Genomic DNA, 27,110 nt, shown 5'->3' on the forward strand with positions numbered 1-27,110 from the left:
GTACTTGAAAAAGAATGGTGCATACCGCTTTATATATACATACGTAAAATTTGCTATGTAACTTTTCTTTGAGTAACCGATAGCATCGTATGGTTTTTTATAACTTTGTTTGAAGATCATTAGACTCTGGTGCTCAAGTATTCAATATAAAATTTTAGTAGTAAATAAAATCGAAAGCTTTAGCACAAAACATATCTCTTTTTTTCTTATCAAAGCACTTAAGTTTTTTTTTAATTTTGTCATAGATTGTGCTTCTAATTGACAGTTTCTTATACATATGTTTATATATATTATATTATTTATAAGAAAACATAGAGTTTATGTTCATTTATAAAGAACTAAGGTGTCAGTTGACTATTACGCAGTTAGAAAGTAAAGACGGGTTTATAATGTTCAAAAAGCAGTTGATGGCAATCGGTGAAAGGATTTTGAAGGCTCTGTTAAAAATTAAGTAATTTTAGAAGACTTTGCGTTTGGAAAGTCGCTGAATTTTCAGTTCGTGAATTTGTTACGTGTCAATTTATTTTAAGCGCCCTGAAAGGTAATTCATTACTAGTTTTTTTTAAAAATATTATATCGCTACTAGAAGAAGCTGTTGACTTATTTTTCAAGCCTTTTAGCAATTAGTTTCGAAAAATATATTCAATTAAAATTCTGATGAAATTGTAAAATATGTATTGCGAAAATCACGGGTCTTTTATTGAATCTAGTCACATGTTAATAACAAAAAATGTTGTATTATACACATACGTTTCTTTAGGATAATTAAAGTTAATATTGTCGGGTTCTTAAATTGAAACTTTTTTCTATTAACAATTGGAGGGATTAATTCTCTTTATTTAAACATAAAAAAGCTACTTTGACTTGTGATAAATCGTTTAACCGTATAAGATTTTTTTGTGTTTAAATAGGACACTTTCAACAACTTAAGTCACAAAGTACTTGGCAGTAAGCAGAAAAAATTAAAATACTCATCTTCTTGAGAAAAGATAACGCGAGCATTTGGGTTTGCTTTAGCGGCCAACAGAAATTTGTTGCAAAAAACATACCACCGTTGGCTGAGTTTTAATGCTCTCTTGAGGGTCTCTCTCGCATTGCTTCGAATGCCGTCTTATTTTGTCTGTTTCTGTCTATCTGAATTTTTGAGGCAGCTCTGGCGAATCACAGATGCGGATATTTGTAGAGAAATTGCATCGCTTGATGCGCCTATGAAAAAAATTTGTGATTTTTTTGAAGATCGTTATTACAAAGGGTAAATGACAATAGATGTATTGCGCAGGATAGACGCATTTTCTGTCACGCGTTATTTTTTCGAGCCGGATGTGCTATCTCTAGGGCGATACTAGGCGATTCTGAAAGATGTTGATTATCGATCGACCACTTTCACAGCGACTTAAGGTTTTTCTGTGAAGAAAGAATCTGAATCTGTGTGAATCAACATATAATACATATTTTAAATTAATAATTGCCGCTTGTACGTCGTTAATCAAGAGCAAAGGAACCAGATTGGATCTGCGTGTTTCTCTAAAATTAGCAAAATAACTTTTGGAGCGACAATTGCCATAGCTCACATATTAACTAACAAGGCTGTTGATTAACTTTGTCGGGTGCTTTTTGAAAGCCATACATTGACCTGTATTATAGAATTTTATCACCAATTTTAAAAAGCACAGGAGGTTAATGACCATGGAACGACGCGGACGAAACCCGTGTTGCTGCTTTCCAAATTTGAGCAGATTTTCAATATATTTTTGTAGCTTCCTTTCTTAAAATATTTCATATGGACAAAAATTGATCAAGGAACACAAAGCCATACTTATACAAATATTAGAGTCATTCTGTTATTAAAAATATATTATGTAATACGTTCAAGAATTGTGCACGAAGTATAGTTTCTTGCACACGTTATTATTCCACCTTTGTTGTACTATGAAACTCATCAACTCATTCCACAGAGAAATATAAGTTTTTAATTACTATAGTTTATAGAACAAGTTAAAGTTATACGTTTGCAACTTTTAATTCAAATAGTTTTAATTTAAATAGAAAAAAATATGTTTTTTTATAAATTAAATTTAGAATAGTATGAATGAAAAATTTAGAGATGCATGCTAGATTATATTGCATTTGAAGCACAGTGTTTCATTTAGTTGATATGAATAACTTTATTGCTTATTTTATTTACATGCTTCTTAAATATAAATTTAATTTGAAATGTCAGCTACAATAAAACACTTATTACTCATTTCATCCCACGAGAATATTTGGGAGCTTCAGCAACAATTCTGTATTTTACACACAGCTTGTGTTATTTTATTATCTCGTCATAAAACGTTTCACAATGTTGTATGTTTATTATAACTTGACGTTTTAAAACGATTAACAGCTTAAAGCTATAATTGGCTTCATTTCAAAAGGCAAAATACGGCGCAAGGATTGCAGGGCAAGGCGATGACATAACACTCGTCAATAACGGGCTTACTGCATAATCCAATCTGTTTAATTGTTTCGCAGAATTCAGAGTGGATAAGCTTACTACGTCTCAAGTGATATTACGTATATGGCGGATTATGGCGGTAGACGACAAATGATGCTCGACGCACAGTGAAACATTTCTCATTTTAAGCAATAAAAATATTTTTCTACATATTTTTAACTTGTGGCAGAAAAACTCATAGTGATTTAAATAATATTTTCTTCAATATTGCTTTTTGGTTTTAAAATTTTTCATAGATAACAATTGTCATCGCATTATATTAGGCGAGTAAGAAAGTTCTGAGCAATCAGATTATTATTTTTTTTATCGATGAGTCATCCCTTATCTTGCCATCCACAAAAGTTTTGTTTGTCACTAACACTTGGATGAAAATATGTTTTAGAATATTTAAAAAAATGTTTATTAGATATAAATAACTTCGTTAGCCACTTGAATTTACAACCACATGCAAAAACGATCGTCAATAGATAAATTAAATAATTAATGACTATTTTTTTAATTATAAACAAAAAATATCTTTTACCAAATACAAGATTTTTTTTATAAATATTTTATATCAATCGTACACATTAGAAATTAAATACTTATTTAAGCTTTATGAGTTCATAATAATCTGTGGGTTTTTTGTTTCAAACCTTTCCATAATATTAATATTTTATTGTAAATAATCACAAATGTATCCAAATATCAGTACACGTACGCCACAAAACAAAACTCTTAAAAAATATTTTTTTTAAATAAATAAACGTGAATACTAAGAAAAAAGAAAACGGTAAAAGATAACGATATATTCGACCAAAGTCAAAATTTTTCGGTAAAATGTGAATTTTTATCGAAGGAATTTTAAAACACGCTTCACTGTCAAAATTGCGTTAAAAGCATATGAAAAAGGACATCACTTAAACTCACACATAATTTGCTAATTTAAATAAATTCAGCAGCGAAATGTAAACGAATCTTTTGAATCCAGTGCGAAAAAAGATACTAGTAATATTATTAGAGCCAAAGCATACATCTTTATATTTATGTATTTCGTAAGCCGTTAAGAAACATTTATTTCATAGTGAAATTATAGTGCGGGTTGAACTCTGGATTCCAGCTATTGAGCTGGACCAGTAGATGCAAAGAAAAAAACAGCTGCGTTTGGGATTTTCGTTGATCTAAATAAAGTTGCCTTCTTGCTTCAGATGTTTGATTATCAGAGATTTTTTTTAAGAAAATGTCACCAGACGAAATGTCCGAGGGAAAGTGATTCTTTTCTATATTTATACCCACGACCTCTTTAATTGGAGTGTTTGTTGTCTAACCCTTTTTAATTGAACAACCAATTACAGAGAAGTGATATGTTTTTTAAACTGCTACGCACGTTAGGCGACGGATATTTGCTCCATATTGATTGATATCGCGTACCTTGTTACTAACGCTAAAAAAGGTTTTACACGGTGATTTTCAAATTCAATAAAGAAGCTTATTTTTTTTAAACATTCAAAATGATTTATCATATTCTATATTGGCTTTTTATTTTTAATTATTAATAGAGTAATTTAATTGATGAACCTAACAGAAACGTTTATTGTATCATTGTGGCAACAAAAAAATGCAAATAAAATGTTATAATTTTTGTGTTTGTGGGTTTTGGTCAAAAGCGTCGAAGGAATACCACATAGTGCGACGTTTAGGCGCGCAGCTTGAAAACTCAAAGCGAGTTTTGCATTCACAGTGTGGAATATCAGGGCGGCACGGAGCCGAGGGGTCTCTCCGGGAACACGAAGGATTTACGACACCTAGGAGTTTTGCAATTGAAGTGCTCGGATGCCGCAAGGTCTGCGGGGAAACTTCGCCGGAATCGTCGTAAATACTTGAACTGCGCTGTACATGAATGCACAGCGGATCTCTGGTCCCGGGGGAGGACAGGGTGGAACTCGGGGAGAAAAACTGCAGCTTCCGGAGAAACCGCCGCCTAATAAACGCCCATAGGCCGTCGGTTCAGACCGGAAACGTGGGTCGAAAATCGCCACCGTGGGGTGTTGTTTCAGAGGATAATGCATTTTTTAGGGGCTGGAAGTTGTTGGGTTGTAGTATTTTATGGTCGTCTGGTGAAAAGCTGAAAATGTCAAAAGATACGATTTTGTAACGTTGCAAATTCAGCGAGTTAAAAGAAAAGAAAATATTTAAAAAGTTTATATAAAAATATATATCATATAATAGATAAAGATATTTACTTCGTTTTTCATAGTGTGACGTTAATAATTAATATTGTATCGAATTTAAAATAATATTTTATAAAATATAAAAATATTTTGATTGCAGTAATAAGCATATAACAAAAATAATCTGTTTTTTAGACTTACAATAAAACATATATTAATTCTTAATATTTGTAATTTATATTTTTTACAAAATTATTGCTTGTATGAATTTTTTACGAATAATGTTTTACTTAAACGTTGTTTAATATATTAAACTATTTTCTAAATTTATATTTTAATTTTCCAGATTATTGACAAAAAATATTTTAATGTATATTAAGCAAGTAATACAATACATAAAAAAGTCGGAATGGTCCGTACGGTCTTGACTGCTTACTCAGAGGCCACGGGTTCGAGGCAGTATACTTACATTTTTATTTATTAAAATGCGCTTTTATTGAAAAAAAATGGCATTGGATGCTCTGTGATATATTGTATACTGATTATAAATTATATTATAGATTTATAAAAATTCATAAAAAATTGTTTATATATCACTACTTCAAGACTAGAAAGTCTGGTGGTTGTAAAACTTGCATTCATGTAATATGTCTAATTGACTTACCTAATTGGTACAGATTTACCGCGTTGAAACGCATTGGGCTTATGCATGTCAGGTTACAACGAAAAATATAGTCACATACTAGACGTATAAATTAAAAAGATTACAATGACCATTGTAGCTAAAACTAAAATATTATTTTTGTAGCTAAATAACGCATAGTGCATTTAACTTAATTTTATGCTTATTATCAAATAAGTATAAAAAAGTTTACACCTTAAGTGCGAACTTATATAATACATAATAAAAAAAATGTAATTATAATTTTTCGACTTGACCGATCTGTAAATATTTTTATTTAATTAAATAATAAATACCTGTATTAATATTTATACAGTGATTAAAAAAATAATAATTGAATTGTTTCTAACACTAAGAATTTTGTAATTTTAATTTTATATATTTATTTATAATACACGAATAGGCAAATTTTGTTTACCTAGTATATACGGCTCATCTTTATTTGTATTTTTCATCACAGTATTAATCCGTGAGATTAGTAAATCTAGAAAAACCTGATGATCCAATAAAATATTTATTATAATTTAATCGCATATTCTAATCTCCTATATAACAAGATCACAAATGACTATTGTGATGCATCCGTCTACTGTCACGTACGGTCTGCATCGAAAATTAATTTCTTTAAATTTTTACGTGTCAAAAAAGTGAATGATGTTTTTTTCTCACGCTCAGTTCGCCAATTTCACTAAGAAGATTTTAGACCATGCAAAGTGGTTTGATTTATTGGTCTTTAAATAGGGTACGCATATCGACACTTTGGGGTACGTTAAGTAACAAATATACGATGGGAAATTGACAGCTGCGCTGCTATCAGTTGCTAGTAGAGAAGTTGGAAAATCAATCTTTGTTGCTAAATTATTTTTTTACTTATATATGCATTTATATGTAAATAGGAACATAATCATTTTCTGTAAAGGTACGCTAATAAAATAGTTTGCAGACCAATAGTCTAATTAATGGATTTGACAAAATTATGTAAAAAGATATAGATTTTTATTATTATTATAATTAAAAATTTATTAAATATAATTGTTTCATTCCTGCAATTTATATTTCAGAATATATTTTTACTTAAATGACAACCTGCAAAGTTTATCTAAAAATATCAATTATTCGTAAATGTCGGTAAAAATATAGAAGGCATCGAGCTTCGTACATATTTGAATATTCATATTTTTAATTATTGTTTTCGTTCATTTGTTTTTCAAACGAAAATCAACAAAAGCTTCATAACGACATAAAATAAACACAGTTTTAAATACATCATAATACAGACATCAAGAGAAGAAATTGTGGAAAAATAAATTTTTATACTAAAATTTTTATTTTAACATTTAAAAAAAAAACGTATGTAACTGCCTTTAATTATTTTTTTAATTAATAAAACATAAAACATATGTACGTTATAAATTTTGTAAAACCAAATAGCCAATCAAATGGATGAAATTTACAAATACAAATAAAACCATAGAATTGTTTTTACGTTTAATGATGTCTTGTTACGTTTAATGATGTGTCGGAAATAATTTTGTACATAATACTGATATTATTACAAAATATTTTTGCTTACCAAAATAAAATATAATACTCCTATTGATTGGGTTTATATTTATAATATAATCTGGTCATTACTCTCATATTTTCAGAATACATCAAAAAGTATTCCCATTTTTTGCGTATAAATCAAACGATACCAGTAATATTTTTATATTTTAAGTAACATTTTCCCTCTCGTCTTTTTAAAAAGATCAAATGTATCCAAGCTGCCCTTTTTGTGTTTGATTCGTCCCTTTTGGCGTTTGATTCTCCGTTTTTTAAATGTGAGCTCGTAGGCGTCGAACGTCTGCTTATTTATCATAAACAGCACGATTTTATATTTGACCTCATTTTTACCTTCATATACCTTTTCACACACACATAAATATATTTTCTTAATTATTTTCAGGAAACAGGGGAGTTGAAGCACCATATGCAGTTTTAGTGTGGATACATGGAGACTCCTACGAATGGGGCTCTGGAAATCCATACGATGGTTCAGTTCTTGCTGCTCATGGACACGTGATAGTTTTGACCCTCAACTTTAGATTAGGACTATTAGGTAAGCAATATTTTATTTATTAATACCTATAAATCTAAGATTAAAAAATGTTATCTACAATACATTTCAATGGCTTTTGATAACATAGGTTTTGGCTAAATTATTTTATTTAGGTGTTTGTGTGTTTAATCTACACTTGTACGTGTCATAATTATATGTCACTTAATTTATATTTTTATCATTAGATATGATCAGCTATTAGAAAGTCTTATATTTTTAATTACCATAATGAAGTTAAAATATATTTTGCAATTAAAATGACATTTTTTGACATACATATATGTCATTAAATGACATATTTAAATCTATTTTAGAAAATTTGCATTTTAAAAGAATAATTATTTATTAATATTTGTTATAGTGTAATATGTTACAAAATAACTTTTTTTTTCTGTACTTTTATAAATCTCAACTTTCTATAATTAAAATTTAAAAGTTTGAAATGCCTAAAATTATGTAAGAAATATAACTTTTTAAATGCAAACTTTTTATATTCATAATATAATAAAAAATATATTTTATGACTTATAGTAACATTTTTTAGCATTAATCAACTTTTATGACCTATTAAATGTCATTGAATTATACGTTTTAGTCTGATTAAGTTAGAATTTTTTCCAGGGGTTAATATTTATAAGTGTGTATAAACCAGTAAAAGTCGTCAGGTTATTGACCATCCTATTCAATAGTAGAAAATTGCTTAAATTATATTTACTAAAACCAAGAAAAGTACTGAGGATATCGGTTGATTTGTATCTTACCAGTTATAAAAAATATATTTAAAAAAATACAAGTGATTCTTTTAAAGTATTTTTTTATTCTAATAATTTATTTGTCTAATATAGCTAATTTTAACAAATAACAATTTTCACTAAACATACAGATAATTCATTATATAAACATAAACAGAAAAAAACCGCTTATTATAATTTATTTTTAAATGCTCAAAGGTGTTTCATTATTCCATTTAGAAAATCCGCTACATTTTTATTTTTGAAATGTACTTGTTTAAAATATACTAAAAAGTATTAACTAGTATATGAAGCACTTTGCTTCGGAATCTTTGTATAATAATTATATTTGAAAGCACTCCAAACCTGAATCTCCGTAGGTCCATACTGGCATCATTAGTATTTTATTTTCAAATGATTATTTTGAGTTACTGTATGTTAACCAATTAAGCAAAAATCCTCATGCTCAAATGTGCGTACTTCAAAACAAACCTCTGTCAAAGTGAGTCCCTAGATATTTTGTAGTGGTTGATGTTGAGATCGTTTTGCTGCTAAAAAAAATCTTGGTCTAGTATCTTGGTCTTGTAATCTCTTTGCTAGTACTTTAGGCTCCAAGTCTGATGCCATGATTGTTGAATAATTTGCAAAACTTGCTATCGCAGTTGTGAATAATAGATACAGTTCTGGTTTCAGAACACTTTTTTAAGGACACTAAAATATGTTAAAATAGTTAATATTTAAACTCTTTATATTAACCACTTGAGATTTTGCATTGTTTTAAAAATATCAAAATTATTAATATTTGTGAAAATAAATATATTTGTAATCCAAAAATTATTTCCAACATCCTGTGTATTATTAAGAAAAAAGTTGGAATTTTCTTGCGTGTTTTTTTGGTTAGAGATAAAAATGAAACGTACGACATTTCGCTGCGACGACGACGACGTTGGCAGACGTCGCCAAATGCGCGTTTATCAATTTAGGGAAATATTTCCAAGGGAAGCCAAAAGGGTGATGATTAAGCGAAAACGGGCCAAAGCGACACGTTAACGTTTTTTTCTCCCTCTGAAAAGCGCTATGGATAAACGAAATTTGAACATCGGATCACGTCAACAATTTGCGGTCGACCGTTTCCAATCGAATTTGGGATGATCGTTTTTATTTTTTTTATGAAAAAAGGGCACAAAAACGTCTATAATATACATACATCTAAAGGCAAATATTTGAAGGGATTATTTAAAGTACTGAAGCGGAATTTAAAAGTGTATTACGTAGTACCTCTCTCAGATTCAATACGGATTTATTAAATAAAATAAATGCATTTTTTTTATCTCTCGACGAATAAATATGTCCGAAAAATTTCTCTATCGAGCTTTCGCAAATTTTACTTTTCGTCTCATGTAAGAATTCGATATGAAGCATAATCATATTGTATATATTATAATATTACATGCTTATTTGAAGGAAGCACTACGCTACATAAAAAAGCAATATAATTTGATTCATGTATTATGAATATAATAAAATACATACATAAAAATCTTATGACTTATTTGTCATGAATCCATATTGTAATATATATTTCTTCAAAAGTCAAACAAATAATAAAGAAGTTTGTTTTAAATCTAGACTTACATGTTTCTATAATACAAAATTAATAACCTTTGGTAATAGAAACAGCTTTTTATTTTCAAGAATTACTTAAAAGTAAATGTGACATTTAAAAGCATATGAGAAAGTACTTTCAACTCGAAAAAATATATAAAAAATAATTCAAAGCAAATTATTAATACGTTTATTTTACACTTTGCTACTTAGGAATTATTTAAAATAAAGTTCTTCATTCAAACATTATAATTCCAAGAAGACGAATATGAAAACCTTTTAAGGTAAAAAGATGAAACAAATATTGAAATTTCGCGTTTAACTATAAAGTTAATCTTTATGAAACGTTAAAAATAAACTCCACTATGAATATAATTTAATCGACGTACTTTACAAACAATTAAAATGTTAAATTTTTTACTAAGTTAAATTTTAATAATTTGTTTTTAAGCTCGCAATTTTTAATATTAACATTGAGAACCTGTGATGTACATGATATCTCATGTTGAATTTTTTTATTACATGTTCACAATAAATGCGCATTTTATTTTATATATCACTATTAAAATGGTCCTCCTTTAAATTAATTTTATAAAATGTATCAAAGATTTTTTAATTAAGCAAATCTAAGCTGCTGATAATTTATTTTATTTTAATCTTTCGTTGTTATCCAATGCGTTACAATGGGGTGAAGCTATACCAACTGGGTATGTTAAGTGTGTTTAATTAATAAATAACTAATTTTAAATTGTTAGGTGTATTCTAGTTTATATTCAATACGTGTCACTTTGTAGCTGAGTTTGTTTTTTAAAATAGCGCATTTTTGTTAATACAAATTGAGGTCCGCTGCAGTGGCTCGAGCCCGCGGCCTCTTGGGTATTAATTTACACCTTACAGACTACGATATTTCGACGTTAATATATTGTGTAGATTTTTTAGTGCATTTTGTATATGCATTTTAGGACTTTTAAGTTAATTCAAGTTTTAACAAGCCCTGCTCATGATCGCTAAGCAAGTTTCTACGCTCCCATAATCGCATAACTATTTTTCAGTGACTGGATTATTCCATGAACAAAATTTCTATACAGCGAAAATTCTGAACATAGGTTTTGTATCATTGTCAAATATATTTTACTTTTAATTCTAGCTGCGTAATAAATTTTCTTTATTTTTATGTAAAATGTGTGTAGTTATAAACAATATAAGTAAATGTTACTAATAAGTAATATAATTATAAAATATTTTTAGGACATGATATTCTTGAATTAAAATCATATTAACATGTTTTATATATATATTAAAATTAAAATTTTCGCTGTGCGCAATTTTCGTTTGAACAATAATCACTGAACCCTATTTGTAAACAATTTATAGGGCTTTTTTAATATTGAAATAAAATAAGTTACACGTACACAAAGAAAATTGACTGAGAAATTTTTGTTAACTGTTAGCTTTTAAACACGCAAACAATTAACTAAATACACGTATTTTATTATTTTTATAGTAGGCTTTTCAAGTAATATTTACTATATAAATTAAATTATCAATATTTTATTGCATCAACTTCTCGTCTATCAACATGTGGTATTAAATCTTGTAAAGACAGCGACTTTGAGAAAAACAAGTAGTAAATGTAACTCTGAGCCCTTTATGCGTATAGATAACCGGTAAAAATGAGCTTATGAAGTTAGTAAACAACGAAATACAACTTTGAAAACGTTTGCCTTGCAAAACTGTCCCTTAGCTTATTACGTTTCGATCTTTCTCTATGTTATTTGCTAAACTTGTTTTTCATCCTAATTCCATCTACCTTATATAGCGTTATCTATCATGTCGGGAAAGGTTATATCCCATAAAATTCGCGAGCACGCGAATATAAACATATCCAAAGGGAGGGTCTTAAACATATGATATATGGAATGTATCCTAGGTAATATTTTAAAAATAGCGATTCGACACGGGAAAAAAAGCAATTTAGCACTCGGCATCGAGATGATAAACTGTTTCTTATTCTTTTGATTGACGTGCGAGTTTATTTTTGAAGTGTATGTAAAGGAAACTCGCGCTCGACCGCATAAGAAGATTGATAACAAATTGTCGACAGGGTGGTTTTCACCCCTCAACCCCAAAGACACACCTTTGGCTACGAAAATTATGTGGAAAAGGGGGAAATAGATACAGCATCGGTGGAGCGAAACCCGAAATGTGTTTTATGTTTGATAATGCTCAACATGTGGCATGAGGAATGTTTTAAAGGAAACCTTATACTCGCATATGAGAATGTTTTTATTAAATATTATATATCCACAGCTCTTTAATGTGTATTTTACATAATATGCACTTAGTATCACATGGAATATATCACCTAAATGGATTTTCTTTGTTAAATACATTCTATATAAGGAGTGAACATGAACTTTTATAACTTAGACATATATAGAACTAATACTCTGAAGAGTAATGTATATTTTTTATCTTTAAGATTGTAGTAATTTTCTAAAATAATAAGTTATATAAAAAATAGTGTACTTTTTCTAGTTTATATTATTATGTTTAGCTCAATTGTAACGTAACACAAAGAGAGATATTATCTTTTTTCCTTCTTCTTTTTCTGCAGTATGTTATGTGTACAGAATCAGTAGGTACTATGTCATATGAATCTGTATTTTCGATGGAAAGGACCCTTTGTTTTTGTTAGCAGCTATAAGTCGGCAAATTTTGTTACTATCTAGGTCTGATTGCTTGACACTTTTTCGTCTCTTTGTGCAGAATTTGATTTTTTAATCGGTCCATATATTTTTTATTATAAATGCCTATTTGCCTCTTTAAGGAACTGATACCAAGGTTTTAACGTATGGCCTCATTTGGTACATACCATGGGGCGTTATTTAACATTCTAAGATACTTGGCCTGGAATCTCTCTATTATATTTATCGTAGAGGTGCTGGCGGCTCTCTGAATCCAATTTGATTGTAAGGAATAAGGTTTTTATTATTTAATATTGGCTTTAGTGTTTAAATGACAAGTTTTTTGAAAGCTTTGATATACTTTCTCGGTATTAATATTAATATTATTTCTGTACCTTTTTATTAGTCTGAGTAGAATGGCATTAAATATATATTAAATGAGCTTCTGGATTTTTTTAGAGTTCAAATCGTACATTATTGTTGCTATTATATATTTATCTTTAAAAGAGTTTATTTATAAGATAAATTAAGAGGGTATTTTGTGATATTCAAGTATTTATGGAAAAGGAATTCGGAACGCCATTTTAACATTTTACATGATAAATTTTAATCTGGGTTTCTTGTTTTTTTTTTAAATAAGAAAAAAGTAGTTGAAATATCTTAAATATGGATTTATTACGCAACAGCATATGTTTTTTAAAGGCAATAAGAAAATCTAATGTTGCAACAATTGCATCTTTATGAGCAAATTATAAAAAAATAGGGAACTAGCAAGTTAATATTGTTTTCTATGACAGAAATCGTTCTATAAGAAGTACAAGAGTTTCAGAGATTATCATACTATATGTTTGTTAATTTATTTTGACGGACTTCTTGTCTATTGTTAGACAAGCCATTAGCGTTCCAAACCACTTTTTTCCTAAAATGTATTATCTAAGCACTGAAAGTTGTAATCTTAGTCAAACCAAAATAAATGTAGAAGTTAATCAAGAATTTCAACAGAATTGTAGTATTATCTCCGGAATATGATATTAAAACAAAACGGATATTAATAGCCTTTAAATTCTCCCATACCTTATCCAATATATAATATGTTATTACGGCAGTATCGAATAATACCCAAACAATAGTTCGAAAAGGAGCTTCGCTTGCTCGAAGGTCGCGCACGATACGAAATTTTGATTAATGCTTCCCAATCTTCTTAATCCATTGTGCGTTTCTAATATCGAATAATGGAACGCAGCGGTGAATAACGAGATTCGCTATCGGTTTTAGAATTGTTTCGCCGGCGGTTTTCATTATTTCCCTTTCGATCCGGTTTAAAGTAGGCATGTCCGGCTCCTCCGGATAATGGCGGTTGATTCCGAGGGGTCGTCTAATGGTGTTGAGTTATAACCGTGATGGGCTCCAGGTGGGACGGCCATTGGTCCCACCTGTGATTTATAAGGGTTTAGCCAGTTTGCGCCGCCCTTTACGGCGGTCGCGCTTAAGTGAATAAGATAACAAAACTATCTAAGGCATATCTCGGCTTAAGTCTTCTTAGACGAACTTTGTCGCTGTTGTCGTGTCGAATGTGGAAGTTATGTGAAATACCTGTGACTTCAATACAATGCCATTATGGTGTTAAAAGTCAACTGAGTATTCTTAAAAAAATACTTGGATGTCTTCTTCTGCGTGAGAAAGCAAAATATTGATTGACATAATTAATAATAATATATTCATTATTCACTTATCTACAACCGCACGTTAACATTAACATGCCTAACTTTGACGTTTCTCAAGACTACGCAAAAAAGTCGCAATATTTGTAATAAAGGTTAATAAACTAAAAAATGTGTCTCTCTCTAAATTTCTATTTTCTTCTTTTAAAAACTTGATCTAGTGCATTTATTTTTCGATTTTCAATGTACATCTTTACATTTAATAAAAAGTCTGCAGATGATATTTTTTCCTTAAGCCATTGTAAGTTCACTTATAATTTTTATCTATTTTAGAATCATTTATTTTAAATATAAAACCACTAGAGAATTAAAAAACATCAGGAACGAAACCGGCACATGTGATCGAATAATATATTAAAAATGTTTATGTTATTAGTGTTATGTTTATAAAACTTTAAACTAATAAAATATAAAATAAAATATTATTCCATACTCTACCGTTAACGTTGAAAAGTAAACGACCCCCACAATTGACCCAATACACCTCAACTTTATCGCCGCCCATTGGAGCCGCCCGCCCATGAATAAAATATCAGTGTCGTTTCATTTTCACAGTTATAGTTTTGTTTTTGACCACCAGGTTTCCTGAAGACCAGACCCAGCAGCCGGCCGGGTAGCACCGGCGGAAACTTGGCTTTGAGGGACTTGGCGTGTGCGCTCAGGTGGGCCCGTCATAATCTCCAAGCGTTCGGAGGCGACCCTTCCAGGCTCACGCTCGTAGGGCATGGGGTAGGCGCAGCCTTGGCTAACTTTCTGCTGCTCACCACCGAGGCGAAAGGTAATTTATTTATACGAAGGTGGGTGGAGTTCATTGAGCTACCATTGAAGCGTAGATCGCTGTGGGGATACTATTATTTATGCGATTTCTCTCTTACCAGAATATTAAGCAAGTTGAATTTGTTCTCTTAAAAAATCAGCACTCAAATCTTTTCTATGTATATAAATATAAGCTGCTATCTAGTCGTCAGGGCTCAGACACAGAATCCACGTTTCGTGCGTATTTATATTTATTTTTAATTAGGTCTGTTCCGGCGGGTTCTGATGCTGAGTGGAAGCGCTCTAAGCCCCTGGGCTTTCGTGCATGATCCGGATTCCCTGAGGTCAAAGGTAGCAGAACAGCTCGGCTGCTCCGAGCACGCGAGCTCTCCGGACTCCCCGGAGGACGAGGATCTGGAAACGTGTTTAAGGACTAAGTCATTGGACGCCATACTGGACGTGCGGATAGACACGGCCAAGTTCATGTCTCTGTGGGGTCCTCACAACCCCGCAGAGCCGGGGCTCCAGGACCCTCTGCCCTCGATGGAGTCCGCCAGTGATACCTTTGTGACTTGTGATCTGATGCTAGGTGTGGCCACAACCGAGAGCTATTACGACTTTAGTGCCACCGACATTCAGTACGGTTTTGAGGAGGACTATAGAAACAAAGTGTTGAGAACTTATGTGAGAAACGCTTATGTGTATCATCTGAACGAGATATATGCGGCTATCAGGAACGAATACACAGATTGGGATAAGCCGATACAGCATCCTATCAACATTAGGGATTCAACGATGGAGGCTCTCAGCGATGGGCATACTGTTGCTCCGTTATTGAAGATCGCTCAGCTTCACGCAAGGAGAGGTGCGAATACGTATTTTTTCCACTTCGCCTATCAGACGAAGGAGAGCGACTATCCACAGGTATGTGTGTCTATAAATATTTTTATAATATAGTAAAATGTTTGTTTATTAAAAATTGTAACTGTAAAAGTAATTTGGAAATTAAGTAACTGTGAAAGTAATTTGGAAATTAAGTCTTAATTTAAAAAATGCATTAAGAGATATTCAATTCTAGTTGCCATTCCATTATCATTTGCTTCTTATATAATATTTAATATCAATGATATGATATCATATCACTGATATGATATTTCTTAAAAAAAGTTTGCAGATTTTATTAAAATTATTTATCACGATAGTCGCTGACTATTAACCTTTAAGTTCTATATTCGATTTCCATATAGACAATCTTAAAAATCTCACGAATGATCATCGTGATGATTTATTAAAATCGAGTTAGGTCATATTATACATATTAGGTGGTAAAAATGATCTTATAATGAGCTTCTTTAGTCCATAAAGAATAATATAGCATTGAGAATATGTATTAAAAAAATATTCACCCTTAAGATCAGGAAAATCTAAAAAAAAAACTAGTAATTGATGATTAATCTAAATTATAATTATATATTGTTCACTCAATCCGATCTCATAAGACACTAAAAATTTAAAAACACGTGGGATTCGAGACAAGGTATTTAAAGTTTAAGTCGCTTACTCATACCACTGGTCTACTGTATATTGTTGCATTGTAAAGTACAATCGTCCTAGATCACAAAAAACATGTTTCAACTGTCATTGGATTGTTTTCTTTATGCTTTATTTTAGCTTTAATTTTTATTGTTTTTTTTTGCAAATGTATTAAATATATATAATATGAGGTTAATAAAAAATATTGCAGTTTTTGTATTTTTTTTAAATATTACTACTATTTATTCATTAAGTTTTTTTTTCGGTTTAAGTTTCTATGTTTTAGTAACTTTTAATTAAATTGTGTTATTGATTCTAATTTAAATTGATGTATTTAATTTAATATGAAAAATAAGCAAATAAGATGTAATAAAATACCAGAAACTGAGCATTACTTTATTTCTGTAAATAATGGTAGTTCTTAAAATTTTCTGGATGAAAGCCTTAAAGTCGTGATGTTTTTCTTCAGTTTTTAAAGGGTCCCAAAACTACTTATTTTTGTAATTAAAAAATCCTAATCTACAGAAAGTATAGCTCAAGAATATTATTGTAACGTGGTTGAATACAGAGTATTCGTATTTATTTTGTGATTTAATTCTTGTTTTAATTTTAAATTTAAAACTCACTAATTTTAACATACACATGTACACTAAGTGTACATCACCGGAACGCCGATTTGTTTGGCACCGTGAGGTGAAGTTGAAATTAGCCTAGTTGACGGACCTCTTAAAATCGTATGTAATTGCGCTTCGTAAATTATTAATCATTCGTATTTGCGTGATATGTATATCATATTTATGTTATTATTTATTTTTATAAACATATCAAAGTACATTTATTGATATTATTCACACCGAAAGCATGTTTTAATTTAGGAATATTTTGCAATACTACTTTAACACTAATTTAAAACTAATACAAAAAGATCTTACTTGCTTATTTGTTCATCATAAAGTACGATAAAATGACATTAAAAAAAACTGAAAATATTTTTTTAGCGTCCTAATATATTATATTTAATTAAGTGTAGCTTATAACTTAAAATACATATTTTACATTTTTCTGAATTTTTTTTTAGCGATTAGGTAGCGTGAGAGGAGAGCCAGTAGCTTACATATTGGGACTTCCGCTAGTTGGCGGATTGCCGTTTTTCCCTGCCAATTTTTCAAGACAAGACATCGCCATCTCTGAAGCTCTTCTATCGATGGTTGTGAACTTCTGCAAGCACGGAGACCCAAACGGAAAGCCTTCCGACCAGACGCCACCGCAGTATGTAGACTACGGACGAGAGAGAACCAGATACAAAGGAGTGCCTTGGACCGCCTTTGACTACGCATCTCAGCAGTATTTGTCTTTGGGTGAGTTGACAAAAGCCATTCACGAATTCAAGACATCTTTATTTAAAACTTTGACTTAGACAATGGCTTCAAGAGGCAGTTGTACTTGTCTTTCGCAAGTGTAATAGTTGGAAACTTGTCTCAATGTTGATTCGACGAGAGAATAACTTCCTCGATTACCTTCGAAAAATAAATTAAACATATGTTTGAAGTTTATAATTTGTCTCTGAATGTATAGATTTTATACAATATTTTTGGAACTAAAAAAATTGTATTTAAGCGCGCGTGTTTTATTGGTTTATTTATAAATATCGCGATTTTTTCGCCCGGAGACAAACATAGGTGGGGATGTTATTTCAATTTTGTGCAATAGTTCAAGTTCTCTAATTTTATGTTGGATTCCATGGGAATTCAGCATCAATATTTTATCCGTTTAATAGAGGACATCTAAGTATTTAACTAACTTCAGTGAAATTATCATTTTTTGGCGCACTTTCCAGCCTCCTGGAGCACGAACAGTATCATACGAAGCTCTGCAGTAGACATAGCATTTATGAGAGGGCTCATTAGGCTTTATCTAATAATTTTTGGCAAAATGTCTTTTTTTTAACTACACATTTAAGACTAAGAAAGACGCTAAATAAGTTCTTTTACACTGACCAATATTTCAAAAATGTCTAAATGACTAAACTTTAATTGATAACATTGGAACAATAGTTAAAGAAAAATATAATTATTGACTTACATATTTTGATTCCAATACAAACATATGATAAATCAACGCAAAACTCATTCGTTTTTTCCGCTTTGACGAGTTGAAGCATACATTTTTTATCATAGGTAAGGATGAAGGGTGGAAGAGAAACGTAATGTAATTGCCCGTCTACTTGTTTATTCAATTATCTTTTTGTCTGTTTGTTTATCCGGCTGTTTCAATAGGCAATAAAAACCTTATAAAGTATTGATTAATGTTTGCTTTCGTAACTCAGTTTTAAATTTATGATTTATTAAAATATGAAAATATCTGAATTTCATACTTGTTTTTATCTTATTTGTCTCTGAAACTTTTCGAAATCAGCTAACTTTAATTGCGTAGTCTCGCCGATCGGGGCACGAACCAACGCGTCGAATTTCACACCGATAATCAGAAACAAGGCCAATTTTCATCGAAGCAGTCGGGAAATTGCCGTAGATACATATCTACGTATAACTACCGTAGATGGTACCTTATTACATTTCACGGCCTTATCAAAGGGAAGTAGCGCGTTTCTAACTGTATTACGGCTACTCTCGTCAGACGGACGGACTCTCGGAAAATATTGCAAGTCAAAACGAAATTTTATTAAAACTTCCAAATGAAAAATGGCCGCTGTGTGAAAACCAGCCGTGAGCGCGCGTTCAACTAGCGAACAGCAAAAAGGCTTATTGAATTAGGGGCGATGCCTATTTTCTCTCATATTTCACCAGCGCCGCTGCTATATATTCACTTAAAAAGTTTTAACCATCAAATCTGGCTAGCGGTTTTCTTTCGGAGATTTTTTTGCACGTGCATGTGTATATGTAAGTGAGTGAAAAGATACCTTTATAACGTACACCTTTGTGTTCGAGTAGAAAGGAATTTTCAAATTTAATTACACCTTGCGAACTTCATATGGTTCTTTAATCTACAGGTTTCAATTCTCATTTTTTCCTTTCTAAAATATCACCATTGATCCAAAACAATTACTTGCTTGCTTTCGAGTATCATGCTTTTTGCCTTTATCAAATATTTTAAAAACGGAGGATACAAAATTAATTTTATATTTTGAATTAAATATCTAGATAATAAAAACGGTCTTTTTATTATCATTCAATATCATTTAAAATTAATGTTCCTTATGTTGATTTTCTTCTAATCGGATAAAATACTGATAATATTTTGTGTAATGTCAAACGAAATATTTCAGAAATATTGTAGCTATATAATGTGACGCCTGCCTATTCCTTTGAGCTAATTTTCCCATGGAGTTTGTTTAGTTTGTATCATGGTCCTCATATATTATAGCCAAATTCTGTCTACTCAGGAAATTTTAAGCAACCGTCTATAGATTTACACCTCAAAGGTCACTACTTCTCGGATTAATTCTCGATTTAAGGTCCTTGCCTTCACTTCATATATAAGAATAGCGAAAATGCGCATTTTTAGTTAATGGATTCCCTCACGGTTAAAAAAAAAATTCATTCCAAGAAATGCACATCTTGCAATGAGATGAGTCACATTTATTATTTACGTATGTATCCAAGTATTTCTATTATGTCACTATTTTAATGCATATTTTTGTTACAATTAATAATTCTGTTTTATTTATGTTTATCTCCAGACCGAGCTTGATACTTGAACTTAAATATTTTAATCTAGTTTTTAACTATGTATATTTCAATTTAATTAATCGATACAAATTATTGCAAATGAAATTAATACAAAAATAAAATTTAATGGAACAATTTGTACACTTGAGTCACACAGTTCGTTTTTTTCTCAATATACTTGAGTGACTAGTGCCCGTTAAAAATTCATAGTCCTTAATGTACCTTTATTTTGTTTCAAAATGCGAGACAGTTGGATGCTTTGAAAAATATTTATAAATATAATATTTATCAGTCGTATCTACTATGACCGAAATTCGCAGAATTCATTCGTTGAACAAAATAATACGTTAAAGAGACCCTTTATTATCGTTAAGCGCTTATCTTAAAAACAGGTAGGCATCGCAAATCTTTGTAAAGTTCGTGTTACGTTTTTGTATTTGTTGTTTCAAAGCACATTTTAATAATTCGATCGCAGTCGATTTATTTATAGCTGTTTAATTTATACACAAATTCGTACAAAAAAACGCCAATACAGATTCGATCTTAATCTATGTGAAGTTCCTTCCAAATATTATTGGTTATTGTATGTACAAAAAAAACGTCCAAGGTTTTTCCATCGAAGTTATACTTTCAGCGTCGACTGAGGAGCGAGCTTAGGGTTAACGTTTTGGGATAATGAATAATTATAGTCTATTTATTTTCAAGAGTCAGTGCGCAAGAACATTGTTTAACGCGTAATCAAAATGTGCTCTTAAATTTCTGCCTTGTGCTTGGTCGTTCTCAATGAAACGATTGATCTTACGGCGTACGACCAATCACAGGGCAGAAATTTAAAAGCATGTTATGATTACGCGTTAAACAATGTTCTTGCGCACTGACTCTTGAAAATAAATAGATTATAGGTTTTGGCAACTTTTGTAATAATGTATTTCTTTCAGCGTTTCAATTAATCTTTTATATCCAAATTAATTTTGCTAACAATTGTTAATAATACGTAGGCTTTAATTATTAAATATTTTAGGATCCAGAAAAAAAACATTTTTTATCTCTTTAATTTTTTTAATACGTTTATTTCAATAAAATTTGTAATTTTACTAACATCTTTACTAAATGTACATGTTATTTGTTTATAAAAAAAATTTATTAGCTAAAACTAGATCAAAATTGCTAATTTAAAATAAAACGTTAATGCTTATAATTTAAAAAAATAACTTTTATAATTTAAGCAAAATAAAAATGGGTAATAAAAAAATAAATACTTTATTTCACTGCTATTTTAGCACCATGTTGCACTGAGTTTTAATTAATTCTATTTAAATCTTTGTTTTTTTAAAAGGTTCTAAATAATTAAAAATCATTCTCATTTTCTTTGATTTCTTTAAATCAGGCTCAACATTAAAAAAGTAACCGTTGAATATTTACAGCAAATTTGCTAAGTCACAACTGTAATAAAATTATTGCATGTAGGAAAATAAATTAATTTACAATTTTATAGTTGATCTGTCTACATTTCAAGTTTTAACTTGTGTGTTTTAATATATTTCAAGATAAATGTGACTTGGATATAATAGCGAAATGGATAGCTCTCGAACTGACTGTGTAAACGCAAATATAGTATAGTTTAGTTCAGATTCGTTATCTGAAATCAGTTTTTATTTGTGATTTTCTATGATTTATTATCTATGATTTTCTCGAGTCGGGTCCCTCAGGAAAAACGGGCCCCGGGTTTTTGTCCCTTATCCTCCCGACATGCCTGCTTATACTTCTTATCTATCGTGGCAGTTATTAAACAAAATATAAATCCAATCCTTATTTTGGCTTATAAATTGTATTTTTTATTATTAATTAATTTTATAAATATTTTAAGTCGTTCTTTAAAATTAAATATATTAAAGTATATTTAAATATATATGAATATATAAAAAATGGCAAACTTGTGTGTGAAAAACTTAATATTAATATTCTAAAGCCATAAATTGGTAAATATATTTTCAGGCAATAAAACATATTTTATAGCAGTAAATTGTTTTTTATTAAAAGTCTGTATTATTAAAAGTTATTTTTAAGATAAGGCATATTAATTATCTTAAATTTAAAACAACGTGATTTTCATAACATACGTAAAATAATAATATAAATAAATATAGCCCACGCCCAAAATATAAATAGAGACATAAAAAGCGAAATATATAAATCCATGTATCTATGCAATTAATTTTTTTATATGCCGATTTTCTAAATATAATTTTTAAAGTATGAGTAAAAGAATGAATTTTTACTCTTCATTAAGTTTTTATTGAACCGTTGATTTTGAAAGTGGGGCAAGTCCATATTGTTAAAAAAGGAGTTAGAGCTAATTTTCATTAGAAATTATATTAAAATTTCTGTTTATAATCAGTTCACAATTATATATATTAATAACAATGTAAATTTTTTACTAGTAATTTATTTTGGTCAATGATAATATTTTTTGATTTTGAAAGTAAGAGAATTCCACTTAAAATAAAATAATTTTAATAAAAATTAAAAATCAAGGTTTATTAGTTTCCCTAGTTACGAGGAAACAAAATTTGAAAATTTTTGGGGTCTTACAAACTAATGGTTTGAGACAGAAATGTGCTAAGAGAAGAATGCGACCGAAAACCACAGGGAAAAAATTACAAAGGACTCATATAAAAAAGCAAAAATTTTGATTTGAAATTTTCTCCAAAAAACATTTTGGAAAAAATTTTGCTGGAAAAATGAAAGGTTTCTCCAAAAAAACCAACGAGGAAGAAGTAAAACGCGTGAAGGAACACATTTAGAGTATTCCTAAATCAGAAAGTCATTATACAAGGATTATTTAATCTTTGCATTGAATTAAATAATAATATAAAACTTATACGTTGATAAATGTTAGGAAAATAGCACGAGTTTAAGGAAAAAAAATATGGGAATATTCACAGAAAATAACAAGAATTAGCTTCTTGTTGTTTAAAACAGTTACAAAATTTGACAACTCAAAAATATGTTATACATGTTTTTGTTTAAGTAGCGCGAATATAATTATTGCATATGACAGTTTTATAGAAAAATATCGTAAGCAATCTATTATTGCTTACTAATTTTTTAAATCAGTTCAAATGCAAACCATTAATTATCAAACAATAACATAATATGGACTTGCCCCACTTTCAAAATCAACGGCTTAATTTTCAGTAGAAAAAGGTATAGAATAGATATTATATCTACAGACCAATGACCGAAAATGGTGAACGATTTGATTCAACATTGAAAATATGGACTATATATTGTTTTTAAATAATAACTATTTTAAAAAAAAAATATTTTAGTAAAACCAAATTCTAGCTTTGAAAAGCGGGCCGTATGTTTGCCTCCAATGCTCTAAAGCAACATGTGCTTCAGAATAAATTTAAGTTTAGGGTTGTTTTTATTGTAGTTACTGATAGTTGGTTTGGCATAATATTTTTTTAATATATTCTAGTATGAAAATAGGTGTTCTTTAATTGTCGGTATTTTAAAGTTTATATGCATTTTTTAATTTTAGTATGAAAAGGTGTATTATATAAATTTTTACAGGTTTATTTTAAATGATTGGTAAAAGTTTTACTCCATACAAAAAAATTCGTCCAATTTTTTTTTTAGTTAGCGCGTTCTTTCTATCATATATCGGTATAAGAACCGCAATTGCGGCAAGCTTAAGCAAGCGAAGTTCTAAAATATGTTAATTAAATTTAAGCTTGAAGTCCAGGTGTAAGCCTCGATATTTATCGCTTGTTTTTCATTTTACGTTACTGCCCTCTTCATTTCGAAGGATGACTTTATATTAAAATTTATTTCTATGTATGTTCCATGGCATTTGTGAACATACATATATTTGCGAAATAAATACATATATTTCAAATGCTCTCTTTCTTCACCATTGACCTCTGTTCCATAAAATATGTGATAAAAAGATACGAACTTTTCTCGCTTTCGAAGATTTGCTTGAATTTTAACCAGCAACCGCTTCATTTGCATACTTAGATATTCACCCTGTTTATCATGCGGCCCTCTTTCGCACATGGAAAAATGGCGACGATTGTTTACCGAAATCAATGCTCGCACGGGGTTGAAATCATAAATCAGGATAGGCTGGAAAACATCGACAGGTGAGGCCGAACCAACTGAACCGAACGGATTTATGGCCTGTGCAAAGGCGGCGTTTACATTTCTACAGAATTGAAGATATTGCCGCTATTGCGAGCGCGCCAACGTAGAAGGAAAAGAAAAAATCCGGACACCTACTTCTACAAAATGTGTATAAATCCGGATTGTGAACGAACGAAAACATTCCGGGCGATTTGCTCCTTTTGCCCCGGTGCCGTTAACGGCTGTGTATAATGTTGGAGCTGGACAAATTCTTGGCCTTTTAAGGTCGGCTGTGTTAATGGTCTTTGGGAATTTGTTACCTCATGTTCGTGTCGATGAGATTCGTACAAGAAATTTACTTTTTTTATATAAGAGCTTACTTGACAATTATAAATACTGTATTCAGTGAACGTTTCATTAGCATATTTACTGCCAGATTTTTTCTTATTATTTGCGAAAAATATGTAGTCTAATTTAGAGATAAAAAACGTTGTGATACGTAAGAAATTTGGCTGGAACGTGAACTATTTGCACGCGATATTAATATGTACGCCTAAAAGTATATTACAATGTGTACTAGCATATCTTTTTTTCTTGTAGGTAATTGAATATTGTAAATTTATGTATAATTATGTTTATTAACAAGCAATTCAAATAAGATAATATTAATAGGCATAGAATGAATAATTGATTTAAAATATATTAGTATTGGCAACACCATGTTTCAATACTAATATATCTAAAATAAAATGTTGATCGTAAACAATTTGCATTATTATGATAATATTAATTTATTTTCAACAAATACGATACATTTATACAATACCAAATTCGTGTTCTAAAAATAAAATGATAATAAATACATTTACATTTATAATACTATATAGGCTCGAAAAATTAAAAAGGGAGAGTGGCACATAAAATATGACCTAAAAGTGCATTAAAGTATTCACACATATTCAGATTTAATCTCTTTATATAAAAGCATATAGTCGCTGTGGAGGTGGTTGATTGACAATCGACTACATTTTACGTTATCACATTAAGCAAAAAAAATATCTTTCTGTTTAGGCAAAAAAGGAAAGAGACAGAGCTTTATAGCGCTCTAGAAAGTCACGATCGCGTCCTTTGTTCGTAACCGTTACGGCCAAAACGTCAGCGCTTTAAAACGCTTATTTTGCACGAAATTTACACTTAATTTTCAATAGGTTTTAATGGCTAAATTTGTGATAAAAAATATTAATATGATATATAGTGGCTCGTTTAAACCCGTTGTTTTATAATTGATTTATGTATTAATTATTGTCTCAGACGTATGAAGGTTGCCATAATCATTAGATAAAACATAATGTTTGATTTACTATATTTTATTAAAAAAAATATTATATGTGTTACTTTTTAAATAAACATTAAAACGTCCAGTGTTTATCGAACATCCCTAAAACCATCCGGGAATACAAAATCAGTTTTGCGTCCATTAACTGGATCAAGGCTAACGAAGAGATATGGCAAGTGTTTTTCTTCCGTGAAAAAAAATCAGGCCAAGCGTGATGTTCCCGCATTGTTCAGGTGCATGTTATTTATTTCCGAGAGACGGATATTATATTATAAGGGTGAACATTTCTCATATATTATTATGAATGCTTTAATTTAGTGCTGGTTTGTTCGCTTTGAATCGTCTACGGACTTGCTTGTTCGGTTCCTCGTGTCGTAGTTTTGTTATTAACACGTTCTAAATTAAATTCACCTGCATATGTCAGCTTCACAATATATACATGTAGGTATATACACACTATAAACATATCACACACTATGCTTGGTGTGTACAATTCAATTATGGAGGCGAACGCGATACGATTTAATTCTGAATACTATCAAATTATAAATATCTTTGAGCCAATTATGCATATCTTGGTTAATTTAGGTGAAAGCATTTATATGTAAATAATTATCATATATGTATATGACTTCTTTATATTTGACATCTCGCTTCATTAGTAATTTGATACAACAGAATAAATAGTACAGTTAAAATGTTGGTCCAATCTGATGGAAAAAGTATTATAGATTAAACTTTTAATTAGGTATTGTATAGACGATGTTAAAAAATTCAAACTAATTTTGCAACTCATTATTTTTTTAAGATTGAGAATTGCACGAGCAGTGAATTACATTTCTTAACATTTGCCCCAACATTAAATATTTAAAAAAAATTTACATATCTGTCCATAATGGAAATTAAAGATTTTTTTACCAATCAACAACCAGTAAACAAAAAAAACTGTCATTAGAATCAATTGTAAAATACGAATAATTTTTACTTGATATAACTTTAATCTTTTCCATGCCACATTCAATTTCAGTTTTTAAATTTTTTTTTAATATTTATTACAATAAGAATTTATATTATCTAAATAAATTTGCATACAAACTGTTATATTTGTATTAAAAATATAATAATATGATACGAATAAAAGTATCAATGTTAATATAGACTCACATACGCACACGTACCCATACGCACGACAAAATGCGTAGGGCTGGCACAGATCAATATAGCGTCATGATATTATTAAAATAATATATGTTTATTACCCGTTCGAATATAATCGATGTTACATTTCTGGATTATTTCCTGTGCCTGAAAGTTTATTTATATTTATAAAATAAATAATCATGTAAATAGTTTTGAAAGCAACTGAATTTTTTATGCCAGAATTAAAATAATATCGTTCAAGGTATTACATAAGGCTGACATATATATACAGTATCTTATATGTTTTAAAATTCATAAGCAGTTACTAGAAAACAGCATTGTGCTTTATAAGTA

At 29.9% G+C, this 27,110-nt stretch overlaps 1 protein-coding gene across 1 annotated transcript in view; it reads left to right on the forward strand.

The window, feature by feature from the left end:
- The window catches only part of LOC148230293 (neuroligin-1-like), a 119,704-nt gene that overhangs the window by 72,974 nt on the left and 19,620 nt on the right, over window positions 1–27,110 (forward strand). Inside the window, exons 5-8 of the mRNA XM_088195585.1 lie at window positions 7,278–7,430; window positions 14,755–14,952; window positions 15,196–15,854; window positions 17,542–17,821. Of these exons, the coding sequence (XP_088051711.1) occupies window positions 7,278–7,430; window positions 14,755–14,952; window positions 15,196–15,854; window positions 17,542–17,821 (1,290 nt within the window). The remainder of the gene's footprint in view (window positions 1–7,277; window positions 7,431–14,754; window positions 14,953–15,195; window positions 15,855–17,541; window positions 17,822–27,110) is intronic.

This window comes from Plectrocnemia conspersa, unplaced genomic scaffold (assembly GCF_051122295.1).
Source record: "Plectrocnemia conspersa isolate PC_06_02 unplaced genomic scaffold, ASM5112229v1 ptg000010l, whole genome shotgun sequence".
Lineage (NCBI taxonomy): Eukaryota > Metazoa > Arthropoda > Insecta > Trichoptera > Polycentropodidae > Plectrocnemia > Plectrocnemia conspersa.